Here is a 22,610-nt window from a genome sequence, read left to right on the forward strand (position 1 = left end):
CTACATATTCATTCACCTTGATTTTGGGATTCCTTCCGCCTATAAATCTGCTCTCGAATCTTTACCCCGATCCAATTCAGATTTCAAAACAACTCCAGGAACTTAGCTTCATGCAATAGACAAGCAAGTTAGATCCCATAAGATCCAACTCCATTTCTCCATTTAAAAGGGTGCTCCCAATTGTTTAATGTGATAACATGGGTTAAAACGAAAACAGTGATCAACTTTTGCCACAACTGAATGAACTCGGACTCTTTGGGTATATGTTTAATTCCTTTTAGATCTGAAATTTTAATATCTATTAGTTTGCCCTCCCGTGTAATGATGTGAACTCGCGCTGTGGCGGGTGAGTTTGCCTCCTCGTTTCCCCCTTCCTAACTGAGCAATTGGGCTTTGAAATATCAAAGGTAGAATGCTGCTGTTGTTATGCTCCGTCACTGTGCCACGTACCTGCAAGAAAGCAGCCAATGGCTCTTGTTCTGTGGGAGCCAGGTATTTTTCTCAACTCACGTGGTTGTGGGCAGGTAAATGCAAAAAAAAGTGAGCCCATTAAAGGAGGAGGACCAGCTCATTTGCATGGGTTCTCACGCAAGCAAAAAAAAGAAAAGCGACTTCGTTCCTTGGGCCGCCCTGGTTTAGACGATTGTAGGGTGTTCCTGGTGTAGGGTGGCTTTCTCCTTTCCTTTTCACTGGGGGGGAGGTGAGCGATTTATTTGGGGTCGCTTTTCGGGGATTTAGTTTAGTTTAATGTATTGTTAGTGTCTCTTTGTAAGCATGACGGCGTCTCTTGATTATTTGGTGGTTTTATTTGGGGCAACAGCCGGGGCACATGGGAAAAAGCTGGGATCTGATGAGAAGGAGCTGGTGCTTTTGTTTTGGCAAGTGGTGGATTTGGCAAACGAAAAGGTACGACATTATTATATTGCTTACACTCTCGTTATGAAAAGTTTGGGGGGGTGGGGTCGTTACTATTGCAGAGAGAATACCTGTCTCCCCAGTCGCGAAATTTAAACAATTCGTCCAAGATCTCCATTCAATTGTTTTTGTTTTTTTATCTAGGCTGGGAAAGTGCACAAAGTATTTGTAAAACCGAATAACTTGGAACTAACAGAGCAATGCACCGAGCACACTGGCGTTACGGTGGAAAACCTGAGCGCAGCAGAACCTCTGGATCAAGTTCTTCAACAGGTGAATGTACCGCCTTCGGTGTAAGACTAATTTTATCGAACTTCTTCAAATGGGAGGTGGAATTGGGCCTGATTGGCACTTTATCCCCCTCCTTGCCACTTGGACTATTTCTGTTTTTTTTTAAATCGCTCTACTTGACAAATGGTTTGATTTTAGGAAACTTCATTTTTTGTGGGTGGGAAGAAAAGGTGGTTTGACAGTGATTCGACCTCCCAAGTACAGGACCGTCAACGTATCAACATCGTTATACGAGTTACATTTAATTCAATCTACGGTGAAGTTATTTTAGACTCAATTGTTAATAAAAACTGAATTTGTCTGTACAAGACAAATGGGATCTAGTTATTAAGTTGCCAACATCAGGCAAAAACAAATGCAATGTGTTCAATTATCTCTACAGCATTAACCAGATTGGAGAATTAACGTCTAAATGACGTCAATGAAACTTGTGTGCCCCAAAAGAATACGCTTTATAATGAAATAATATAAAGTAAATATTCTTTAAAGTATGATTGAAGTGTTTTGGTCGATGTGGTGCGGCATTATCATTGAAATGCAAATAGTTGTGTCTAAATACTGTTCGGGGACTGAACAGTTAAGTGTTTGCAGCGGATAGATACAGACTTGCAATCTGTTGAATTGTGTGCAACGACCTGTCTACCCAAAACACAGCTGAATTGCACTGTTAGCCTGTATTATTAACATCATAACAAACGGCTTTAGAGGCCTGAAGCAAAGCAGCTATGCAAATTCCAGTGAGCACATGGGAAACTACCTATCCTTTCTGCTGGCCCTGGTAACAAGATGAGCGTCAATTTATTCTAAATCGACGCGGCAAAATCAACAGGCTTGGGATCACAAGATTCAAAACATGGATTAAATGTATTTAATGCCATATTGAACACAGCTTTGTTTTATTCATTGAATCATTTGAGCAGCAGTGATTTAGCACAATAATACCAGCGCAATAAATCGTAATGTTATGTTGACATTTTAAATAATACATAGGTATGCTGAAATCAAAAGCGATATTCCTTTAGTAAACAAAAAAGGGCTTAACTTTCCACTGTAAAAATATGACACCGAATCATAGTTGTTTTATAATGCTCCAGTGAAGGGCCTTGGGACGTTTTATTACGGCGCTATGTAAATATAAGTTGTATTGAAGTTACACCCCGTTCCGTGTGAAACAAATGTCAAGTTAGGCCCGGTGTGACTATTTCATTATTTTATCGCTCTTTGAGATTACGGAATTCATCATCTGTTATTCTCACATAGTTCAATCGATCTGTGAGCAATGAGTTGAATATTGGAGTGGGCACTTCATTCTGTCTTTGTACAGATAGTCAACTGCTAATACGCCAAGTCTTCCACCCTGAAGCTTCTAACAAGGTCTGTACTAAATTACGTTTATAAATACGCTTTCAAATTACAGTAGATGGTTCTGATGACTGTTCTAAATGTGTCATAATTTGACCAAGTATAATTTTTGATTTGTATTTTAAACATGTTTTAGAACATGTTAAACTGCCTTATATATTTAGCAGCTCTGTAAGGCAGCCAATTGTCCCAAATAATTTTACCACGATCGATGCAGGTGTGTTAGAAATGTTGCTTCCCCTTGCAACTTAGACGCGAATATCAAGGGAATACTAGCAATTTATTGTTGTGTACCTCTGTTTCCAAACAAATAGCTTTACATTTGTAACCACTGTTTCCAAACAAATGGCTGTGATTTACATTTTATTCTTGCTTCCCCTGACAGAATGTCATGTTACCAGAATGCTTCTATTCCTTTTTTGATCTGCAAAAAGAGTTTAAGAAATGCTGCCCAGATGCCTCTGATCTCCACGAACTCGATCTCAGTGTTATGGCCAAACGTATCCTTTGTCAATTTTTTTTTTCTTCCTCCCACCCCATCCCATCAATCACAGAAGGTGGCAGTTTGTGTTTCCTCTCACGCGGAATTGAATTTCTCGAATGTCTCCCGACAGCTTATGATTCAAAGTCACTCAAAATCTGGAACACTTGCATCCGACAATGCCGTGCAGGTTTTTTTTAATATTATCTGTGGTGATAGCTGTGATTCTAAACATGTCAAAATTCTGTATTGCTGGAAACTAGACACCGTGCCTGGTAAAACTTTTATTGCTTTGTTTACAAACAAAGAATGCAATCATGCAAAGCAACACATCACTGATCATTTACTGTGGGTAATGTGACAGTGAGAAAAATAACCCTCTGGTTATAACCTCCTGGGCTGACTTCCCCAAAACAAAGTCCTCTTTATTCTAATTGTCTACTGTTGTTGAAAATTTAAGTTTCCTGGAAGACAATATAGCATGTTACAAAATAGAGAAGTATATGATGATGCTTAATGAACATGAAGGCAATGATATAAAGCACACCATGTAAAATTTTGAGGACAGCGAAAACTTTCTTGGTTGGCACATGTTGCAGCGCTGTAATAATTTTTCATTAAGATTTTTTGATTAATCTGCCCAAACTCACCACTGAAACAATAACTGTTTAACAAATATCCATCAAGTAAGCAAGCAAATAAAGAGATAACTTAGAACTCTTAAAGGATCCATGATGGCTGCATGTAAGTGCCCTTGCTAGTGAAGCACTGAGTCTTACCGACCAAAATGATTCTCCGTTCTGTGCTGAGGCATCTGACTTCAGCCAGTTCACTGCAGTGAGACATGTACTGCAATGGCCCCATCACCTTTGGTCTAAGAGAAGAAAAATCAGCAAAGATGACTCTACTGCACTCCTGGCCAGCCTTCTGCCTTCTATCACCTGTAAACCTGAGGTCACCCAAAACTCTGCCTGTGCCCTAACTTATGCTAAGTCCCATTCACCCATGACCCTTGTGCTGGCCAGCTCACATTGGTTCCTAGTTAAGCAACCCCTTAATTTAAAAAAAAATCATCTTGTTTCCAGATCCCTCCATAACCTTGCTGCTTACCTATCTCTATAATCTCTTCCATCCCCAGAATTCTTCAAGATATGAGGCCCTCTAATTTTGGCCACTTGAGCATCCCTGATTGTAATTGCTCCACTATTGGTGGCTGCATATTCAGCAGTCTAGGTCCTAAGCTCTGGAATTCCCTCCCTAAATCTCTCCACTGTTCAACATCACTAACTCACTTTTAAGACGCTCTTAAAACCCACCTCTGATCAGGCTTTGACCATTTGCCAGAATATTTCTTTGTGGCTTGATGTCATCTCTTATTTTATAATATCCCTATGAAGTGCTTTGGAACGTTTTATTGTGTTAAAGGTACTCATTAAAAATACAGGTGGTTGAAGTGACTTGTGCTAGAAAATGTGCTTGTATCAACTTTGGGTGAAGATAAAATGAAGTTTGGCTATGATGTTTCCACAGTCACCAAGTCTGTCAACACACATTGTCTAATCTTAAATATGAAGACTGGACACGTGAAGGCATCCTCAATGGTCCAGTGGTTAAAGGCATCATCTTGGGCTGCTACAGGTTTAAATCCCATTCATCTGTGTTGAATTTTCTGATGTGAGCCAGGGCTTCTGTAATTATTCTGTATTCCTTGGCTGGGAAGATGGCAAATCAACTGGGGTCCCCAATGCTGACTGCTGTTCGGTGACCTTTGCTGGAAATTTCAGTTGTGTGAATATTGTAATGAGACCCGGACTAAAGTCATCAATGGTGCTCTTCACCATCAAATCTCCTGTTTAAAGTCACTGTCTAAGTTCACACACAAGGATGACCACTACAGTGAAGCACTGGAAGAGAGATCAGTATCTGTGGAACTGTAGCCTAGCAAGAATCAACAGCTTCAGGAAAAGAGTAGAAAAACATTTTAGTAACACAGAAGTACTCAACGGAAGAAGACAAGATCTGATATGCAAAGTAACCTGATGCTGAGGTGTTTCCAAAGGTCAGAGAGTGGCCAGCCCTCATGGAAGCAACCATATCCCATTGCAAGTTAGCAAAGAAGGAAAAAAATATAAATTATTCATAATTTTTCTTTAAGTCAGTGCACAAATATGATTAACTTCTGCTGAACACCTTCCCACATTAAGAAGATGGGTAAGACGATAAGGGTATGCACCTGTGATCTTATATGAGCAGCACTGGTAGGATTCAGTTTTACATTTTGTGTTCCTTTGTTTAGTTCTTTTCTGAAGACAATAACTTATATTCGGATGCAGTTCACAGATGCACCAACCAAAATTGCAGTTCTGTAGATACATTTTAAGTTTACAGTTGTAATGAGCATGAGGCAAGTCACTTGAGTTTCAGCAAAGCGATGGTGTAGTGGTATTGTTGCTGGACTAGTAATCCAGAGACCCAGGGTAATGCTCTGGGGAACGGGGTCGAATTCCACCACAGCAGAATCTGGATTAAAAGTCTAATGATGACCATGAAACCATTGTCGATTGTTGTAAAAACCCATCTAGTTCACTAATGCCCTTTAGGGAAGGAAATCTGCTGTCCTTACCTAGTGTGGCCTACATGTGACTCCAGACCCACAGCAATGTGGTTGACTCTCAAATTCCCTCTGAATAGGGCAACTAGGGATAGGTAATAAATGCTGGCCTGGCCAGCGATGCCCACATGGCATGAACGAATAAAAAAAAAAACTGTTTGATTGTGGCAGCATCTTGTCCTCATTTAAAGTCAGCATATCCACATTTCAACAACCAGGTATTACTGGATCAAGAGCAGGACTATTGACTTTTAATCTACCCTTCCCCAGCCAAGGGAGTTGCTGACTAAATGTAATGCACACCACAGCTGAGCTCAATTAACTTAGCACAAATAATGGATCTGGTTTACATGACTCAATTCCATGTCGTGCAGTGCATTTCTTTCAACTACACAAGTAGTAGGAGCAGGAGTAGACCATATGGCCCATCGAGCCTGTTTTGTCTTTGCAAACGATTATGGTTGATCTTGGGCTTCAATTCCACTTTCCTACCCATTCTCCATATCCCTTGATTCCCTGAGACACTAAACCCTAGACAGGGTTCCAACCTTAAATGTATTCAACAATGGAGCATCCACTAAATCATTGGATCAACTATGAACAGCTACTTGGAAATCAACATTGGTTTTGAAAGTTCTCAGGTGATCCTCAGGTAGAATCTGTTTCTCTTTGCACCACACATCTGACTCTGGGAGCGGTAGGTGTGAGGTTAACCTTCAGAGGAGATCATTGGGTGGCACACAATTTTTCAAATGCCCAAGCTTTCTTCATGCTAGGGATGCATTCAGCTATTTTGCTGTTAACCATTTAGCAGATCAATCAGCTAACTGCTCACAATGAATTTAGCTACCAATTGCGAGAGGAACATGATTTATCTAATTTACGAAGCTGTTGATGAAGAAAAATATTTTCCTCCAAGGGGTAGTTTTAAGTTTGTCGAGGTAAAGGGGCACATTAATCCCACGATGGGACAAAAACGATTTTTCAGCTTATTGCCCTGTTGTTTAAGTTCACATATCAGTCCTGCTCTGATCATTTTTTAAGTTTATCTTCTCTTTTGTTGCAAAACAATGTCTTTGTATTGCTGCTGAAGCCAAAAGGTATGCACTTTTCTTGATGCTTCAAGCAAAGCTCTCATTAAGTTTTGTAAGTTAACAATTTTTTTTGTGCGAAGTAGATACCCCTTAATTATGCAGTTGCATTTTATTATTATGAATCAGTGAACCAATTATTTTCTGTGATGCTCCAAATAGATTTCACTTCATCTAAAAAAGGAATGTTTTACTAGAAAAATGATATGATAAGTAATACATTTGAGAGCAAGTACCAACATATCTTGGTGTTCAAATTGACAAAAAAAAAATTTCTTTGCTTAATGGCACCCGCATTGCTCTGCTTCGAAAAAACAAACAAACGATGATATCCTCTATTAATACATAATAGGATCAGTTGTGGAGTATATTATATTGGAAACATAAATACTGCTTTTCTGTCTCCACAAAGGGGAAAACAATTGTCAAACACTTGTTCAAAGAGAGTACACCTTTAACAAGAGTAATTTTGGGATAACCACGGGACTGCGGTACACAGAACATTTCACTGTCACACCACCACCACAACCCCCAGCACCAAATTTTCCTTTTTTTTCCCCCCTGCCACGCCCCCTTTTTCTTCTCTGAAGGTGGTGATATATGGCCTGATAATGGTGTCACAATATTGGCCATTTTCTGTTAGCTTCATTCAAGTAGCTTTTGAAGAGTGAACATAGGCTATGGGTGTCGGCATGCAAGAGGGGTATTAGTTGTTTTCAACCTGAAGTCCAAACATGTGCGCTAAGGGTCACTCAATAGTAATTGGAGCAGGAATTCTGGCAGATATTTTTGCACTTATTAGCTCAGGATATTTAAGCCACCAAATTCTCTGTGGCCTGAGCTAATGCAATACAGATTAAAGATAAAAACTCTCTATGCTGACTGACTCAGTACGAGATCTGGCAGTGCATCACTATGTTCAAGTAGTAGGAGTAAGGAGAAGAGGTAGGACTGCATGTATTACAAGTTGAAATTTGTATCTACCTATGTTATCCAATTTAACAGTAAATTCATGGTTTGCTGTAGATCAGATCGGTCATACAAAAGTTCACAATCAGGTTTTCTCATTACAACCTTAAAATTTGTTGTTTTTTCATTAAAACTTGACATTAAGAATTCTCAGATATCTAATAGTGCAATAATGTAAAATTCACTTCATACTATTAGTATACTGTTACAATTATCATCTTTATGGCCAGGATTTTTCATTCGGCGTGCGGGTGTGGACCCAACACGCCGGCGCATAAAATGACGTGCGATGACATCGGGCATGTGCCCAACATCATCACGCTGTCTCGCGATGTTTCGTTCAGCAGGTGCGCGTCAGAGCCAGCTGTGCGTCCGCCGATAATTACAAGGTCTATTAAGGCCATTAAGGAACTAATTAATTTCAAACTTAGGTTGGATGGGCAGCATAACGGTTGGCAGGCAGGCGAAAAGGCCAAGCGGCTTTTGTTTTTTAGGAAACCTCATCCACGAGTGGGATGAGGTTTCCTAAAGCTTTAACAAATTGAATTTTTTTTTTTTAAATTCTGAAATATAAAAACATGCCCCATCTCATGTGACACAGGCACATGAGGGGATGTGTTTCATTCAATTTTTATTCCTTTTTATTTATTTATTTCAAAAGCGCTTCAATCTTCCTGAGGCAGCTCCATGCCTCAGGGAGATTGAAGTGCTCTTCCGCGCACACGCGCAAAAGAGCACTGGCCCCTACTCTCCCTTCTTCTCCCCCCAGTCTGCACAGGTAGCGTTGAGCACTACCGCTTGCATATTACGCTGGGTGGGTCTTAATTGGCCTGCCCGTGTAAAATGGCAGTGCAGAGCCGATCGCGAGGAAAATTCAGGCCTACCACTTTAAACATTTCTTTCCTTGATGAGTTCCTGCAGATCTACATCTTGAAGACGAATCAGCCACCTACCAGTTTGGTGTTTCAGATATTATGACTGCAAATGACATTATATTAACCATTATATCTGAACCCCATAGTGAGTAACAACAATTCAGAAGAATTCTGTTTGTTTTAATGTGAATGAGCTGAGTTTGTAATACATTAATCTGTTTAGATCACAGGTTTACAGCTCCTGAAAGAGTGAATCATAAATTTGAAACGGGGACCTGGTAAGTCGTCTTAATCTAAATGTCATAAAGCTCAGTGACATTTAACAATAACAGTGGGGCTGATACTCATTTATCATTTGTTTAGTCTTTATTTTCTCTGCCAAATTTTTATCCCCGTCTACACAAGACTGTTAACAAAAATGAGAACACTTGAAATTGGAGACAATTTATTGACAGGGGTAGGGAATTGGCAGGTAGGTGATAGAGGAGGGTTAATGGGCATATTTCCAATTGGCAGTATGTTTCTAGTGGTGTCCTCCCGTGATCTGTACTGGTGCTCAGCTTGTCATGATTTTTATAAATAACTAAAAGAATTAAGAGCCTTCTATCCAAGTTAAGTAGTTTTTAATAGTCATTTAGTAGTACAGAACTTGAGTAGTACTGAAAAGCAACATTTTGTTGAAGCTTTTCACCTTTCACTGATCAGACAATCGTAAGAACGCTAATGTCAGAGAAAACAACTTTACACTGTATGAGAAGAGAGTCCTGATTGGTTGGCAAGTGGAGTTGAACCTCCCTCACCATTCAGTATGATCACTACTGATCTTTGACTTCAATTCCACTGTGTGCCTGTTCTGCTATCTCTTGATTCTCTGAGACCAAAACTCTGTCTATCTCAATATATTCAAAAATGGAGCATTCACAACCCTCTGCAAGGTGACCATTGAGTGATTGACTGGGCAACATTGTGATGGGTGGAGTTCAACCTGGGAACATGTGAGATCATCCGCTTTAGACCCAAGAATGAGAGGTCAGAATATTTTCACAATGGTGAGAAACTAGCAACTGTGGAAGGGCAGAGAGGCTTAGGGGTCCAAATATGGAAATCACTAAGAACCAGAGGTTAGCTACACAAAACAATTGCAATGGCTACTGAAATGTTGACCTTTATCTTGAGGGCTGAAATAAATAGATAGAAGCTGTGTTACAAATACATAAAGTTCTGGTTAGACTCCATTTAAGTATTGAATTCAGTTCTGGGTAACACACACCAGGAGGCCTTGGAGAGAGCTCAGAGCAGAATCACCAGAATGATCCTGGGACTAAAAGGCTCAGTTATGAGGACAGGTTGCGTACATTAGGCTTGTATTTCTTTGAGTATAGAAAATAAGTCGGTCATGTAATTGAGGCGATTAAGATCATTAAAGCAATATGACATGGTAGCTGAAGAGAAACTATATCCTTGAATAGGGTGGTGGAATCCAAAACAACAGCACATAACCTTAAAATTAATGTCAGATCCTCCTTCACACAAGAAAATGAAAATCTGAAACTCTGGCTCCCCTAAAAAGCTGAGGCTAGAGCAATTGAAAATTTCAAAACTAAGATTGATGAATATGTTATGCAAGGGTGTTATTGATTATAGAGCCAAGGCAGGTAGATGGAGTTAAGATGCACAGTGGCAATGACCTAATTAAATGGTAGAACATGTTCAAGGGGCTGAAGAGCCTACTTCTGATCTTATTTTCCTTTTTGAATGTGTTGACTTATTGCTATGGTACACTCCCAAGGTATTAGTGTCCTCCAGGTGATATTTATTAAATTTACCTTCCAGTCAATTAGCTTCTGCACACAGTGGTGATGGAGGTCGATCACAATTGACTCAATTTCTGTGCTTACCAGTTGCTTACGTATGCATTTTCCAGCAGAGGCTACGCTGCTGCTAGGACATGATTGAAGATGACTGATATGCCCTTTTAAAAAAATTTCCTTCCCTCCACTTGGAGAAGCATTTAATAGACACTCCACATTTCTCCCACTGCAAAGATTGGAAACTTGCTTTGTGGGCATTTGAATCCAAAGTCAAAATACACCAATCCAAGATATTATGCAAGTTCAAAACAGTCACCGTATTACACTGAGGCTGTATCCATTTACCATTTCACAAGAAGATCATGGTTTGAATTCCAGGCTTTAATTCCGCCTACAATGAATTATCTCCAAACATTGCCTATAGCTCCACCAGATTCCATACCCTTGCCACAATCTCCATCCCCCTTTCTAGCTGCTATTTGTGGTTTAACCAGGTATTTCACAATTTCAAAATACTGTTTACCCTCTAGCTGAATTTCTGATCTTATATCCTCCATAAAGGCTGCCCACTTCCATCTACATAACTTTGCCTGCCTACACTCTCCAATGCATCTGTTGCTGAAATCTTTTAAGTCTGAAGTAATAAAGGTATGATTAATTACTCCAATGCTCTTCCTACTGACTTCCCATTTGCCATCCTTCAAAGACCTGAGCTCATCCAAACCTCTGCTTGCCTGTATCTGTCCAGTCCTGTTTGAAGTTCTGCCACAAGGTTTCAGGTTCAAGTCCCACTCCAGGGCTTGAATGCAAAAAAACAAAAAAAGGCTGACACTTCAGTGCAGTACTGTCAGGAATGTCATCTTTCAGATGAGAATTTAAACTGAGGCCCCAGCTGTCTGCTCGGGTGAATATAAAAGATTCTGAGGAGCAAGGCTGTTATCCCCAGTGTTTTGGCCAATGTTTATTCTGCAATCAACATAACACAAACAGATTATCTGATCATTATTATATTACTGTTTGTGGGAGTTTGTTGTGCACATATTGGTTGCCATATTTCCTACATTATAACAGTGACTACAGTTCAAAAAGTACTTCAATGGTTCCAAAGTGTTTTGAGAAGTCCAGTGGTCATAAAAAATGCTATATAAATGAAAGCCTTTTTTTTTACCTAAATTCCCGTTCTCCAATGCCTCCAGATTAAAATTCTCATCCTTGTGTTTAAATCTCTCCATGGTTTCATCCCTTCCTATCGCTAATCTCCTAATGCCTACAACCTCCTCTGCCTCAAAATTCTCCTTTGCCTCTGACCCAGTCCTCTTGAGTTCTCCACTCCCTTCATCCCACTGTTGGTAGCTCAGCAGATCTGACTGAAATGAGCTGGATTCTTCAGAATTCCCACAGAGAAAGGGAACACTGATAATACTACCTTCTGGAACCATTCACAGGGCAGCAGGAAAATCTCCTGATTTTCCCCTTATGTTTTTTCCTGCACCTAGGCCCCATGCTTTGGAACTCTCCTACAAAACCCCACTGCTTCTCCATCTCCCTCTCTTACTTTAAGACTCTTTGTTAAAACCCAGCTCTAGCCAAACTTGTGGTTGCTTTTTCTATTTTCACCTTTTTTGGGCTTTGTGTCTGTTTTCCCTTACTGCTCTACAAAATGTCTTGGAATAATTTTTGACATGCAAATTGTTGTTCTAGTTAATGTATTGAGTGTATAATGTGCACCCTTAGGATTTGGTTTCTAATTATTTGAGTAAATGAAGAGATGTACTGTATGTGTGTCAGTTAGATGTAAATGTCTGCTGAGCAAATGCAGACTGCCATGATCATTGCATTTAAATACAATTTTATTTATTGTCACCTGCTGTTCCCCTACCCCTACTCCCTAGAAAGTGGTGTAGAGGAAAATAAAATGATTCTCTATCTGTTGGGTGCAAGTGCCTCAAAATATAGTCTGAACATTAGAACACAATAAATGTAGTAAAATGTTTTGCTATTTTAATGAAGACTTGGGCATGTTTTAAATGGATTAAAGAAGCCTCAATTAAAAAGATTGAAATAAAGATTTTCCTACAAACGTGAAACTTTTTATATGCTAATACTTGACAACTCAATTTCAAAATGAAGTTTTGTTTTCAAATCTTTCATCCCCTTAGCGACCAGACAACATTCATGAATTTAATGATTGGAATTATTTCTATCGCCTTTTGAAATCAAAAACACAATAGCAGCTGTTACCACTCTCAACATGAACTATCCTGTTAGGATTATTTAATATTCCATTTATGAAAAAAATGCTATTTACCTTACCTGGTAGTGATTATTTTATTGTAGAATGTATTCCAAACCTAAACCAAGTGTGAGAGATCATTAATGCAAAAGCTAAAAACTGCAGATGGTGGAGATCTGAAGCAAAAACAGAAAATGCTGGAAATACTCAGTAGGCCAGGAAGCATCTGGGGAGTGAGAAAGAGTTGGAACATTAACTGTTTTCTCTCAATGCATGCTGCCTGTCCTGAGTAGTTCCAGCATTTTCTGATTTTATTACATAAGAGATGATTGGCTAATTTTGTGCTGGTTGATTGGATAATGAGGCTTCACAAGAGTACTTTTTTAAAATTTACAATTATTTAACTATTTTCTTATCTTTTCCTACTAACAGCAGCAAGATGGAGATCATTGATGATAATACGGTAATCAGAGCGAGAGGGCTACCCTGGCAGTCATCTGACCAAGATATTGCTAGATTCTTCAGGGGTCTCAACATAGCTAAGTTAGTATTTTAATAGAAAAAAAAATTACAATAATATACACTATTTCAGAATTTCCAAAGAATTACTCTGATTATTGTTTTTGAAATTATATTTGTAATTTTGTTCAGATGGTTCTTCTCTTGCCTGGCAAGTTTCATCTCCTCCCTTATTAAGTGGACAGGCACACAAAAACCTGTCTCCACACCACCAATGCCACCAACTCCATAATTTTTAATTAGGTGAGAGTTGGATAGTTTTTTTAAAAAAAGAAATTGAAGGGTGTAAGAAAAAATCAGTAGGATGTAAGATCAAAATGCAGAAATTGCATTTGTCTTCTGGTCCTCTGATCCTAAATGAATAGGATAATTGGGAGCATAGACTCCTCTTTTGACTTTTAGGCTTCCCCCTTTATCAAGGAAATATTTCTAGTCTCTGCTCAGCACCTCAGTGTAATGGCATGGTTGAGATCATTATTAAAAATTGTGATGCAAATCTATATAGTTCCAGATTGTCTCACCTTTCTCTCATCATGCATTTATATTAGAATCATTGAGTAGTACAGCATAGGAAGAGACCATTTGGCCATCAAATCTGCACTGGCTCTTGAGCAATGTAGTTAGTCCCACTCCCTGTGCTTTCCCCGTATCCCTGCAATATTTTTCTCCTTCAAAAATTTACCCAATTCCTTTTTGAAGGCTACTATTGATTTTTTTGAAACCACCCTATCAGTTGGTGCATTTAAAAATAAAAAGATTTTCCTCATGTTGCCCCTGGTTCTTTTGACAATCATGTTTTAAATCTGTGCCTTCTGGTTATTGACCCTTCTGCCTTTGGAAACAGTTTCTCTATATTTACTCGGTAAATTGTTCCTGATTTTAAACCCCTCTATCAAATCTGCTGTTGGCCTCTGTGCTCTAAGGAGAATAACCCCAGCTTCATGTAACTTTAATTCCTCATCCCTAGAACCATTCTTGTAAATCTCTTCCGTACCCTCTTCAAAGCCTTCACATCTTTCTGAATGTGTGGTGCCCAGAATTAGATCCAAATTTCAGCTGGACCGAATAGTTATTTTACATAGTTTTGGCTTTATGATAGTGTACTGGTTATGTTAATGAACTAGTAATTCAAAGGCCTGGACTATTAATCCAGAGACATCAGTTCACATCCCACCACTGTTCAGTGAATTAAATAAATGTAAAACAAAAAGCTACAGTCAGTAATGGTGAGCTACTGGATTGTTGAGTAAAACTCCTACTGGTTCGTTGTTCAAGAAGGAAACCTGCTGTCCTTGCCCTTTCTTGCCTGTGTGAATCCAGACCCATAGCAATATAGTTGACTCTTAATTGTCCTTTGAAATGACTGAGAATGCTACTCTGTTGTATTAAAAACCACCAGGAAGAACTGCAATGTTTTAAGAAGGTGGCTCAGGACCATTAGGGATTAGTTAGGGATCAATAATAAATTCTGGCCTTGCCAGTGACACACACATCGTACGTATGATTTTTTTTTTAAAAGGAATAAGTTCCTTGCAGAGTAGATTACTCTGCCTCAATTTAAAAGCCCAAGGTCCCATAAGCTTTAGTAATTGCTTTGTTGACCAGCCTTGCCACCTTCAAAAATTTAAGCACAAACTCCCTACCCTCCCTTTCTAAACACCAGAACAAAGTACTGATTACTTTAACCATGCCTTCTACCTTACTAAAATATCTCTCTTTTGTTCTGAGTCAACTGCACTGCTGCTCTGGCAACCTTTGATTTTTAATGTGTGTGCGTCACGCTGGGCGGGCCTTAATTGGCCCGCTCATGTAAAATGGTGGCACGCAGCCGATTGTGGGTGGCGATCGGCTCCATGCCTGCTCCCGCCCATCCCACCCAACGCAGGTAAGTTTCTGGCCTTTGTGAATATGCTCTTCTACATCCTTCTCACTATTCCGTGCCTTGTATAAAACACCAAGTAGCATAATACTCTTTTGTTTAATTTTTGCCTCCAAATAGAGTCTTTGACTTCTTATTCTCCCTTGCTGTCTCTAATATTTTCCTTCCCTATCTTTGCTGAATACCTTGTATCCAGGAACATTGACCATTGAATCCAATCTATTTATGACTCTGGTCCCAGTTATAACAACTAAATCCTATTTCCAAGTGCTTATTTACAATTGCAGCTCACAAACTTTATCAACCATTCTTTATACAATTTAACAGATGCACTCCAAACATAACCTAGACCTCTATTTTTGTACTTTATGATTCTACCTAATTCTATTATTTATAACTCTTAACTGTTTCCCTACCCTCTCTATACCTTGGTTTGTACTTTCTAATACTAAATCTTGGTGCTCTCCCTCTGCCAAATTAGATTAAACAGCACTTGTTAACTTGCCCATAAGCATATCGGTCCCGACTCAGTTCATATACAAACAGTACATCTTGAACAGGTTCCTCGACCATAGAACTGATCCCAATGTCCCAGAAATCTGAATCCCTCACTTCTGCACTATGGGCAGAATATCGCTGCTGGCGTGTGGGGGTAGGCTTGACACGCCGACGTGTAAAATGACACAAGATAATGTCAAGCGTACATCCCGACGCCATCGCGCGTCATTTCGATATTGCATTCGCGGGTGTGCGCCCACCGAAATGTCAACGGCCTATTAAGGCCATGAAGAAAGCAATTTATCTTATTCACAACGCTGCCCGTTCAACCTTAAGGTTGGTGGGCAGGCGAAGAGCCCAAGCGGCCTTCGTGTTTTCCAGGAAACCTCATCCACAGGCGGGATGAGGTTTCCTGAAGGTTTTATAAAATTAATAAATAAATTTTGTAAACTTCACAAACATGTCCCAGCTCATGTGACACTGTCACATGAGGGGACATGTTTAAATAATTTTTTACTTTATATTTTGAAAACTTTTATTATCTACTTAATCTCCCTGAGGCAGCTCCATGCCTCAGGGAGATTGCTGCGCTCTTTTGTGCGCATGTGCAAAAGAGCACAGGCCCCCGACTCCCTCCTCCCCCCACCTGCACAGGTAGCGCTGACCGCTACCGACTGCGCGTCACGCTGGGTGGGTCTTAATTGGCCCGTGTGCGTAAAATAGCGGCGCACAGCTGATCGCGGGCAGCGATCTGCTCCACGCCCTCCCCAGCCCACCCGCCATAGGTAAGATTCTACCCCATGCCTCTAGCCAGGCATTAACCTGCCAGTATCTTCCTACCATTCCAGCTTACCACCCACTTACTACTCTGAATGCTTTCTGGCTGAGCTGACTACCTCCTGCAACCCACAGTCCAGGAAACTTTCAACCATCACAAAATTCAGGAAAAGGACACAATTATTCCTGACGATGTACAGTTGACATGCATAATTGTGTAAATAAGGATTTACACATTGCACTGAATCCATCTGCTTCTCAAGCTCAGAAATCCCAGTGTGAGTTCAAGCAGCTGGTGGCACTTTCTGCAAAGCCTCCAGGACACACTGCACCACAAGGGAACTTCGGGTCACAGCTGTCCCTTCATAACTAATTAGAAACATAAAATAAACTCTTTGGATTTAAGGTGATAACTTATCTAGTTGTAGTTCACCAGGACTAAGCTACACCATTTTTCTATTCACTCATCAAAACAAACTAACCAAAGACTAAATTATTTGCTTCAACTTAACAAGAACAATTGAGATACTAAATAAATACTAACTATTTGATATCTAGATACATAATACAAATACTTAGGTTGTGTGGGCTTAGGTTCCTTGGGTTCTGTGGCCCTACTCCTTTGAGGATTCTCTAGGCAAGAGCAATCAAAACATGATAATTTCACATTTAGTTTGAGGATGAGTAATGTGGGTCTAAAACTAGCATTTTAAACTTAAATACAGGCCATTACAAGGGTATGAAGACAGAATTAGCTAAAAATGGACTGGGAAAATAGGTTAAAACATAACATGCTATATAAGCAGTGGCAGACATTTAAGGAGATGATTCATAACTCTCTCAAAGATATATTCCATCCCGAAAGAAATTCCCTGAGAAGGATGCACCATCTATAGTTAACTAAGGAAATTAAAGATAGTATCAAATTGAAAGAAAAAGCTACAATGAGGCAAAGATTAGAGGTTGGCCAGAAGATTGGGAAATTTTGGGAAATCAGCAAAGGATGACTTAAAAGCATAATAGAGGGAAAAGTCAGAGTATGTGAGAAAACTTGCAAGAAATATTAAAACAGACAGATAGTAAAAGTTTCTACATGTTTCTAAAAAGTGAAAGTTTGACAAATTTATTAGAGTTCTTTGAGGATGTAACAATTAGGGTAGAGGAACCTTTCCAGAATGTCAGGAATTTTGGAAGAATACAACATACTGCATCCACTATCTCCACAGACACTTCTAAACTGCTGGGATGCAGGCCACCAGGTCCAGGTGACTTGTCAACCTTTAGTTTACTTTCCCTGTACATATTCTCTAGCGATAGTGATTGTTTTCAGTTCCTTTTCAGAACCCAAGGAACCTAAGCCCACAGAACCTAAGTATTTGTATTATGTATCTAGATATCAAATAGTTAGGTTCCTTATTTAGTATCTCAATTGTTCTTGTTAAATTGAAGCAAATAATTTAGTCTTTGGTTAGTTGTTGGTCCCCTAGAGGGTAAGACTGGGGAATTAATAATGGGAAACAAGGAAGTGGCAGAAACTTTGAACAAATATTTTGTACCTGTCTTCGCAGTGGAGGGCACAAGGCATCCCAATAATAGGAGAAAATCAAGAGGCAAAAAGAAGGGAAGAACTGAAAACAATTACTATCGCTAGAGCATATGTACAGGGGAAGTAAACTAAAGGTTGACAAGTCGCCTGGACCTGGTGGCCTGCATCCCAGCATTTTTAGAAGTGTCTGTGGAGATGGTGGATGCAGTATGTAGTATTCTTCCAAAATTCCTGACATTCTGGAAAAGTCCCAAAAGATTGGAAAACCACAAATGTAACACCTATCCAAGAAAGGAAGGAAACAAAGCAGGAAACTATAGGCCAATTAGCCTAATATCTTTCATTGGGAAAATGGTAGAATCCATTAATTAGGAAGTAGTAGCCAGACAATTTAGAAAATCATTCCGGTAGAGTCAACGTGGTTTTGAGAGGGAAATAGTGTTTGACAAATTTATTAGAGTTCTTTGAGGATGTAACAATTAGGTTGGAGGAACCAGGAGATGTAGTGTATTTGGATTCCCAAAAGGCATTTGATAAGGTGTCACGTAGAAATTTTTTTACACAGGGTAAGAGCTCATCTATTGGGGTGATATATTTGCGTGGATGTAGGATTGGCTAACTAACAGGAAAGAGAAAGTTGTGATAAATGGATCACTTTCAACATGACAAACTGTAACTAGTGGAGTGCCACAGGAATCTATACAATATAGATTATATATAATTTATATTAATGACTGTGAAGTGATTGCATTGTAGCCAAATTTGCTGACAATACAAAAATAGGTACAAAACGTATTGTGAGGAAGATACAAAGAGTCTACAAAGGGATATAGATACGTTAAGTGATCCGGAAAAAAATTGGCAGTCGGAGTATAATGTGGGAAAATGTGAAATTGTCCACTTTGCAGGAAGAATCGAAAAGCAGAATATTATTTAAACTGAGAAAGACTGCAGAATGCTGCAGCACAGAGGTATCTAGGTGTCCTTGTAGGCGAAATGCGGAACATTAGCATGCAGGTACAGCAAGTAATTAGGAAGGTAAATGGGAGATTGGCCTTTATTGCAAGGGGAATGGAGTATAGAAGTAGGGAAGTCTTTGTTACAACTGTACAGGGTATTGGTGAGACCACACCTAGAGTATTGTGTGCAGTTTTGGTCTCCTTACTTAAGGAAGAATATATTTGCATTGGAGGCAATTCAGAGAAGGTTTGCTAGGCTGCTTCCTGGGCTGAAGAGTTGTTTTATGAGGAAAGATTCATCAGCTTGGACTTATACTCACTGGAGTTTAGAAGAATGAGAGGTGATCTTATAGAAACCTATAAGATTCTGAGGGGGCTTTAGAGGATGGATGCTGAGAGGATGTTTCCCCTTGTGGGGGAATCTAGAACTAGGGGGCACAATTTAAAAATAAGGGATCTCCCGTCTAAGACGGAGATGAGGAGGAATTTCTTTTCTCGGAAGGCTGTTAGTCTTTAGAATTCTCTACCCCAGAGAACAGTGAAGATTGGGTCATTGTTGTATTTATGCTCAGATTTCTCCATTTAAGTAGTATGTTTGCAAAGAATTAAGCCTTTGGTTTTTGCACTTGCATTAAGGTCTATACCCAGTTTAAAATGGAGAGTAAGTTTAATTTTTCTGTAATTTATTACGAAAAATATGCAAATAATGCATGAGGCTCCATGCGCAAAACTATTATTGCTTGTATTTCTACGTACAAATGATACTCCCTGAATCCTGTCATGACAGATTAAGTATCCCTCGAGGCATGATATTCTTGGAGATCCCAAATAACGTGGTCTCATGGGGGAGAATTTTCTTCCCGTCCGGGGTGGGGGGGCTGAGCAGGAGCGGCCCGTGATTGGCTGCGCCATGCCATTTTATGTAGGCGGGCCAATTAAGGCTGAGTGCTCCCTGTGCAGGCAAGGGGTGTAGGCTGAATTGGGGCCTGCGCTCTTTCGCACATGTGCGCAGAAATCTCCAAGGCATGGAGCTGCCTCAGAGTTTAATTTCATTTCTCAAAATCTAAATAAAGAAAAAACATTTTTCAGACATTGTCCCCTCGTGACAGTGCCACATGAGCTGAGACATGTCAGTGAATTTCGATTAAAAAATTTATTGGATTTATAAATCCTTCATGAAACCTCAACCCACCCGTGGATGAGATTTCATGATAAACCTTAAGGTTGGACAGGCAGCTCTGTTGTTTGTTTTAATTAGTTTTTAAGTGCCTTTAATAGGCCTTTGACAGTTCTGCAGGCGCGCAGATGACTCCAGTGCATGCCCGCCGAACTGAAAATCGGAATGATGTACAGTGATGTCAGGATGCACACCCGACATCATCGTGCGTCATTTTATGCTTCAGCTAGCGGAGCACGCCAACCAGAAGATTCTGGCCATGATCATTGAAAATGTAACTAATTAAAATTACAAATTAAAGGAAAACACACAACATAGCTTCAAAAATACTTGTGTTAATAAATGACTTATTCATTATTATAATTAGATATCTGCAATAAAATTGTAATCTAATCCCAATGTTCACATGACAAAGATAAGCTACTTGAACTGAATTCTTGCAATTATTGCTCTCTGAAGTGTGCTGTTGGATGACCATCCAGTAAATTATTGGAAATATTGTTACAACAGAGATGGGAGGAGTGCACGTATTATTGAGCTCCACTACTCCGCAGGCCATACCATTAACTAAAAAGTTTAATTTCCTCACCAAAATGACCAATTATTCACCTCCACAATGATACTCAGAAAAGAGACTTTAACCAGGCTCTTTCAATAAACACAGAATGATTGTTTATTATCAAACAAAACTTTTTAACAAGTTGTAAGTACTGGTTAACACACAGTTGTAATCTGGAAGTATAATCATCTATCTCTCCCAAAGAAATTTCCCCGGCGCGCGTACACACACAAAGTACAAATAAATAGGGTATCTCTGCATAGATGGGCTTTGGAGGACAGACATTATAAAATAAAGGATAAGGTTCGCAGAGTCTTTATGCTGTTGATCTGGAGTTCCCTTGCATGAAGACTGGCTGCTGGTCCTGGTGGATGTCTGGAAGGCCACAACATGGCTGAATCAATTCTTCCTGCCTCAGCTTTGCAGGTCCAAAATGCAGACCAGTTACACTTGGATGAGGATTCTCTGGCTACAGGTGGATAGCGAAACAATTTCAGGCAAGGCAGAGAAAGAGGGAGAGCCAGTTCGGGTAGTTTTCCTGTCTCAGCTTATTCCCCAACAAGACTGACTTCAAAATCAGCAGGTCCAAAACTTAAGTTTTTTACTTCTCTCTGAAATGTGCTTTGCAGCAAGTTACCAGCTTTTGCCTTTCTTCAGTTTTTTCCCCATGAATTAAAGTAATTGCAGTTCAAAACAAACAAACAGATCTTCTTCCAGTACCATCAGGTCAGGTGATTTCTTGGAAGAGGCCTGGTTGTTTACAGTTCCAAGGTGAACTTATGACCCTTTTTTTAAAAAGAGAACTCCAGGTCAGCATTCAAATGTCTAGATAATTCCACTTTTTTTGAAAGGAAAATGCAGTCTTGGAAGATATGATTAACAATATCCCATATCCTTAATTGAGAGATTCATAGCAGCAGTTACATTGTTTATATTCAGTTTGAATTCTGTTAAATTCACAATAAAAAATCCTTTGCCTTTTATATCCCTCTGTAATGTTTTGAACTGAATTTAGCTTTCAAAAATATACATGAAATAGTTTTGTGGTGTTCTAATTTGCAGTGTGATGTGTGAATAACCATTTTAGGCTAATGCAGTGTTGGTTCTAAGGGAACTTTATTTGAGGAAATGAATAGTACTGTAAGGATAGAGAATTTTCACCTTGATTATTTTAATAAAATTTACACTTAGGCTAAAATTTACACAAGTGCAAGTTATTTAAGTCATATCTGTAAACATTGAGAATTGATTTTTGATCAATAACTAAAAATGAAAAGCATTAGAACTATTGCAATTTTTACACTTAACTAAATGGAGGCTCTTTAAGTGCTTATATTGGGCACTTCCTTTGAGATAAAATTTATTCACTTCAAATTCTAAAATCTGTAGAGGCATTTGTGTAATTGTTGTTTTACAGCCCTTAAAGATATGAATGATGCTTTTTGTATTTAAAGGGGTGGGGCTGCACTATGCCTAAACTCTCAGGGAAGAAGGAATGGAGAAGCTCTTGTGAGATTCATTAATGATGAACACAGAGACCTGGCACTACAAAGACACAAACATCACATGGGAAACCGATATATTGAGGTATATATTGTGCATTCCTCGAATCTAGAGTTGCTGGGCTATGGAAAAACTGTACATTTGTACATTGGCATCTCGGTTAAATCCCTAAAAATTCCCAAAGCCTCCCTGCGCTATAATATTTGAATATTATACTTTGAAGATATCTGTCTGTTACATTTACTTGTAGCTGTTTATATTGCATACATTTCAAATTATATATTTCCCTTTTATTGATGCCTTTAGCCAATGTATACAGTTATGAGGAGTATTTATATTAGTGCATGCTGATTCATTCTCAATAATGCTGACAGCTTTTCAATTTATAATAAAAGCGCAATGTTAGACAGCTGAAGCAGTTCAGATATGAAGCTTTTACATCAGCTAGAGTATATTCAAGTATTGAAATGAACTACTTGATGAATAATAGTGTTTTTGTAGGTAAAGAATAGGAAATATTAGTTTTAAGTGGGTACACAGTCTACATCTGTAGA

The 22,610-nt window shown here is 39.2% G+C and overlaps 1 protein-coding gene across 5 annotated transcripts in view; it reads left to right on the forward strand.

Moving 5' to 3' along the window:
* Positions 1 to 237: 237 nt before the first annotated feature.
* Positions 238 to 22,610, forward strand: part of esrp1 (epithelial splicing regulatory protein 1) — a 129,455-nt gene continuing 107,082 nt past the window's right edge. For 2 of the 5 annotated variants that reach the window (XM_078540775.1, XM_078540778.1), the window contains exons 1-8: positions 579 to 906; positions 1,060 to 1,188; positions 2,467 to 2,580; positions 2,954 to 3,068; positions 8,642 to 8,740; positions 8,819 to 8,873; positions 13,072 to 13,182; positions 22,008 to 22,140. In XM_078540775.1, the coding sequence (XP_078396901.1) occupies positions 775 to 906; positions 1,060 to 1,188; positions 2,467 to 2,580; positions 2,954 to 3,068; positions 8,642 to 8,740; positions 8,819 to 8,873; positions 13,072 to 13,182; positions 22,008 to 22,140 (888 nt within the window). In that variant the 5' untranslated portion in view covers positions 579 to 774. Of the gene's footprint in view, positions 347 to 577; positions 907 to 1,059; positions 1,189 to 2,466; positions 2,581 to 2,953; positions 3,069 to 8,641; positions 8,741 to 8,818; positions 8,874 to 13,071; positions 13,183 to 22,007; positions 22,141 to 22,610 lie in introns of those variants that run through there. The other 3 variants (XM_078540779.1, XM_078540776.1, XM_078540777.1) reach the window with 3 other exon arrangements.

This window comes from Cetorhinus maximus, chromosome 4 (assembly GCF_964194155.1).
Source record: "Cetorhinus maximus chromosome 4, sCetMax3.hap1.1, whole genome shotgun sequence".
Taxonomy (NCBI): domain Eukaryota; kingdom Metazoa; phylum Chordata; class Chondrichthyes; order Lamniformes; family Cetorhinidae; genus Cetorhinus; species Cetorhinus maximus.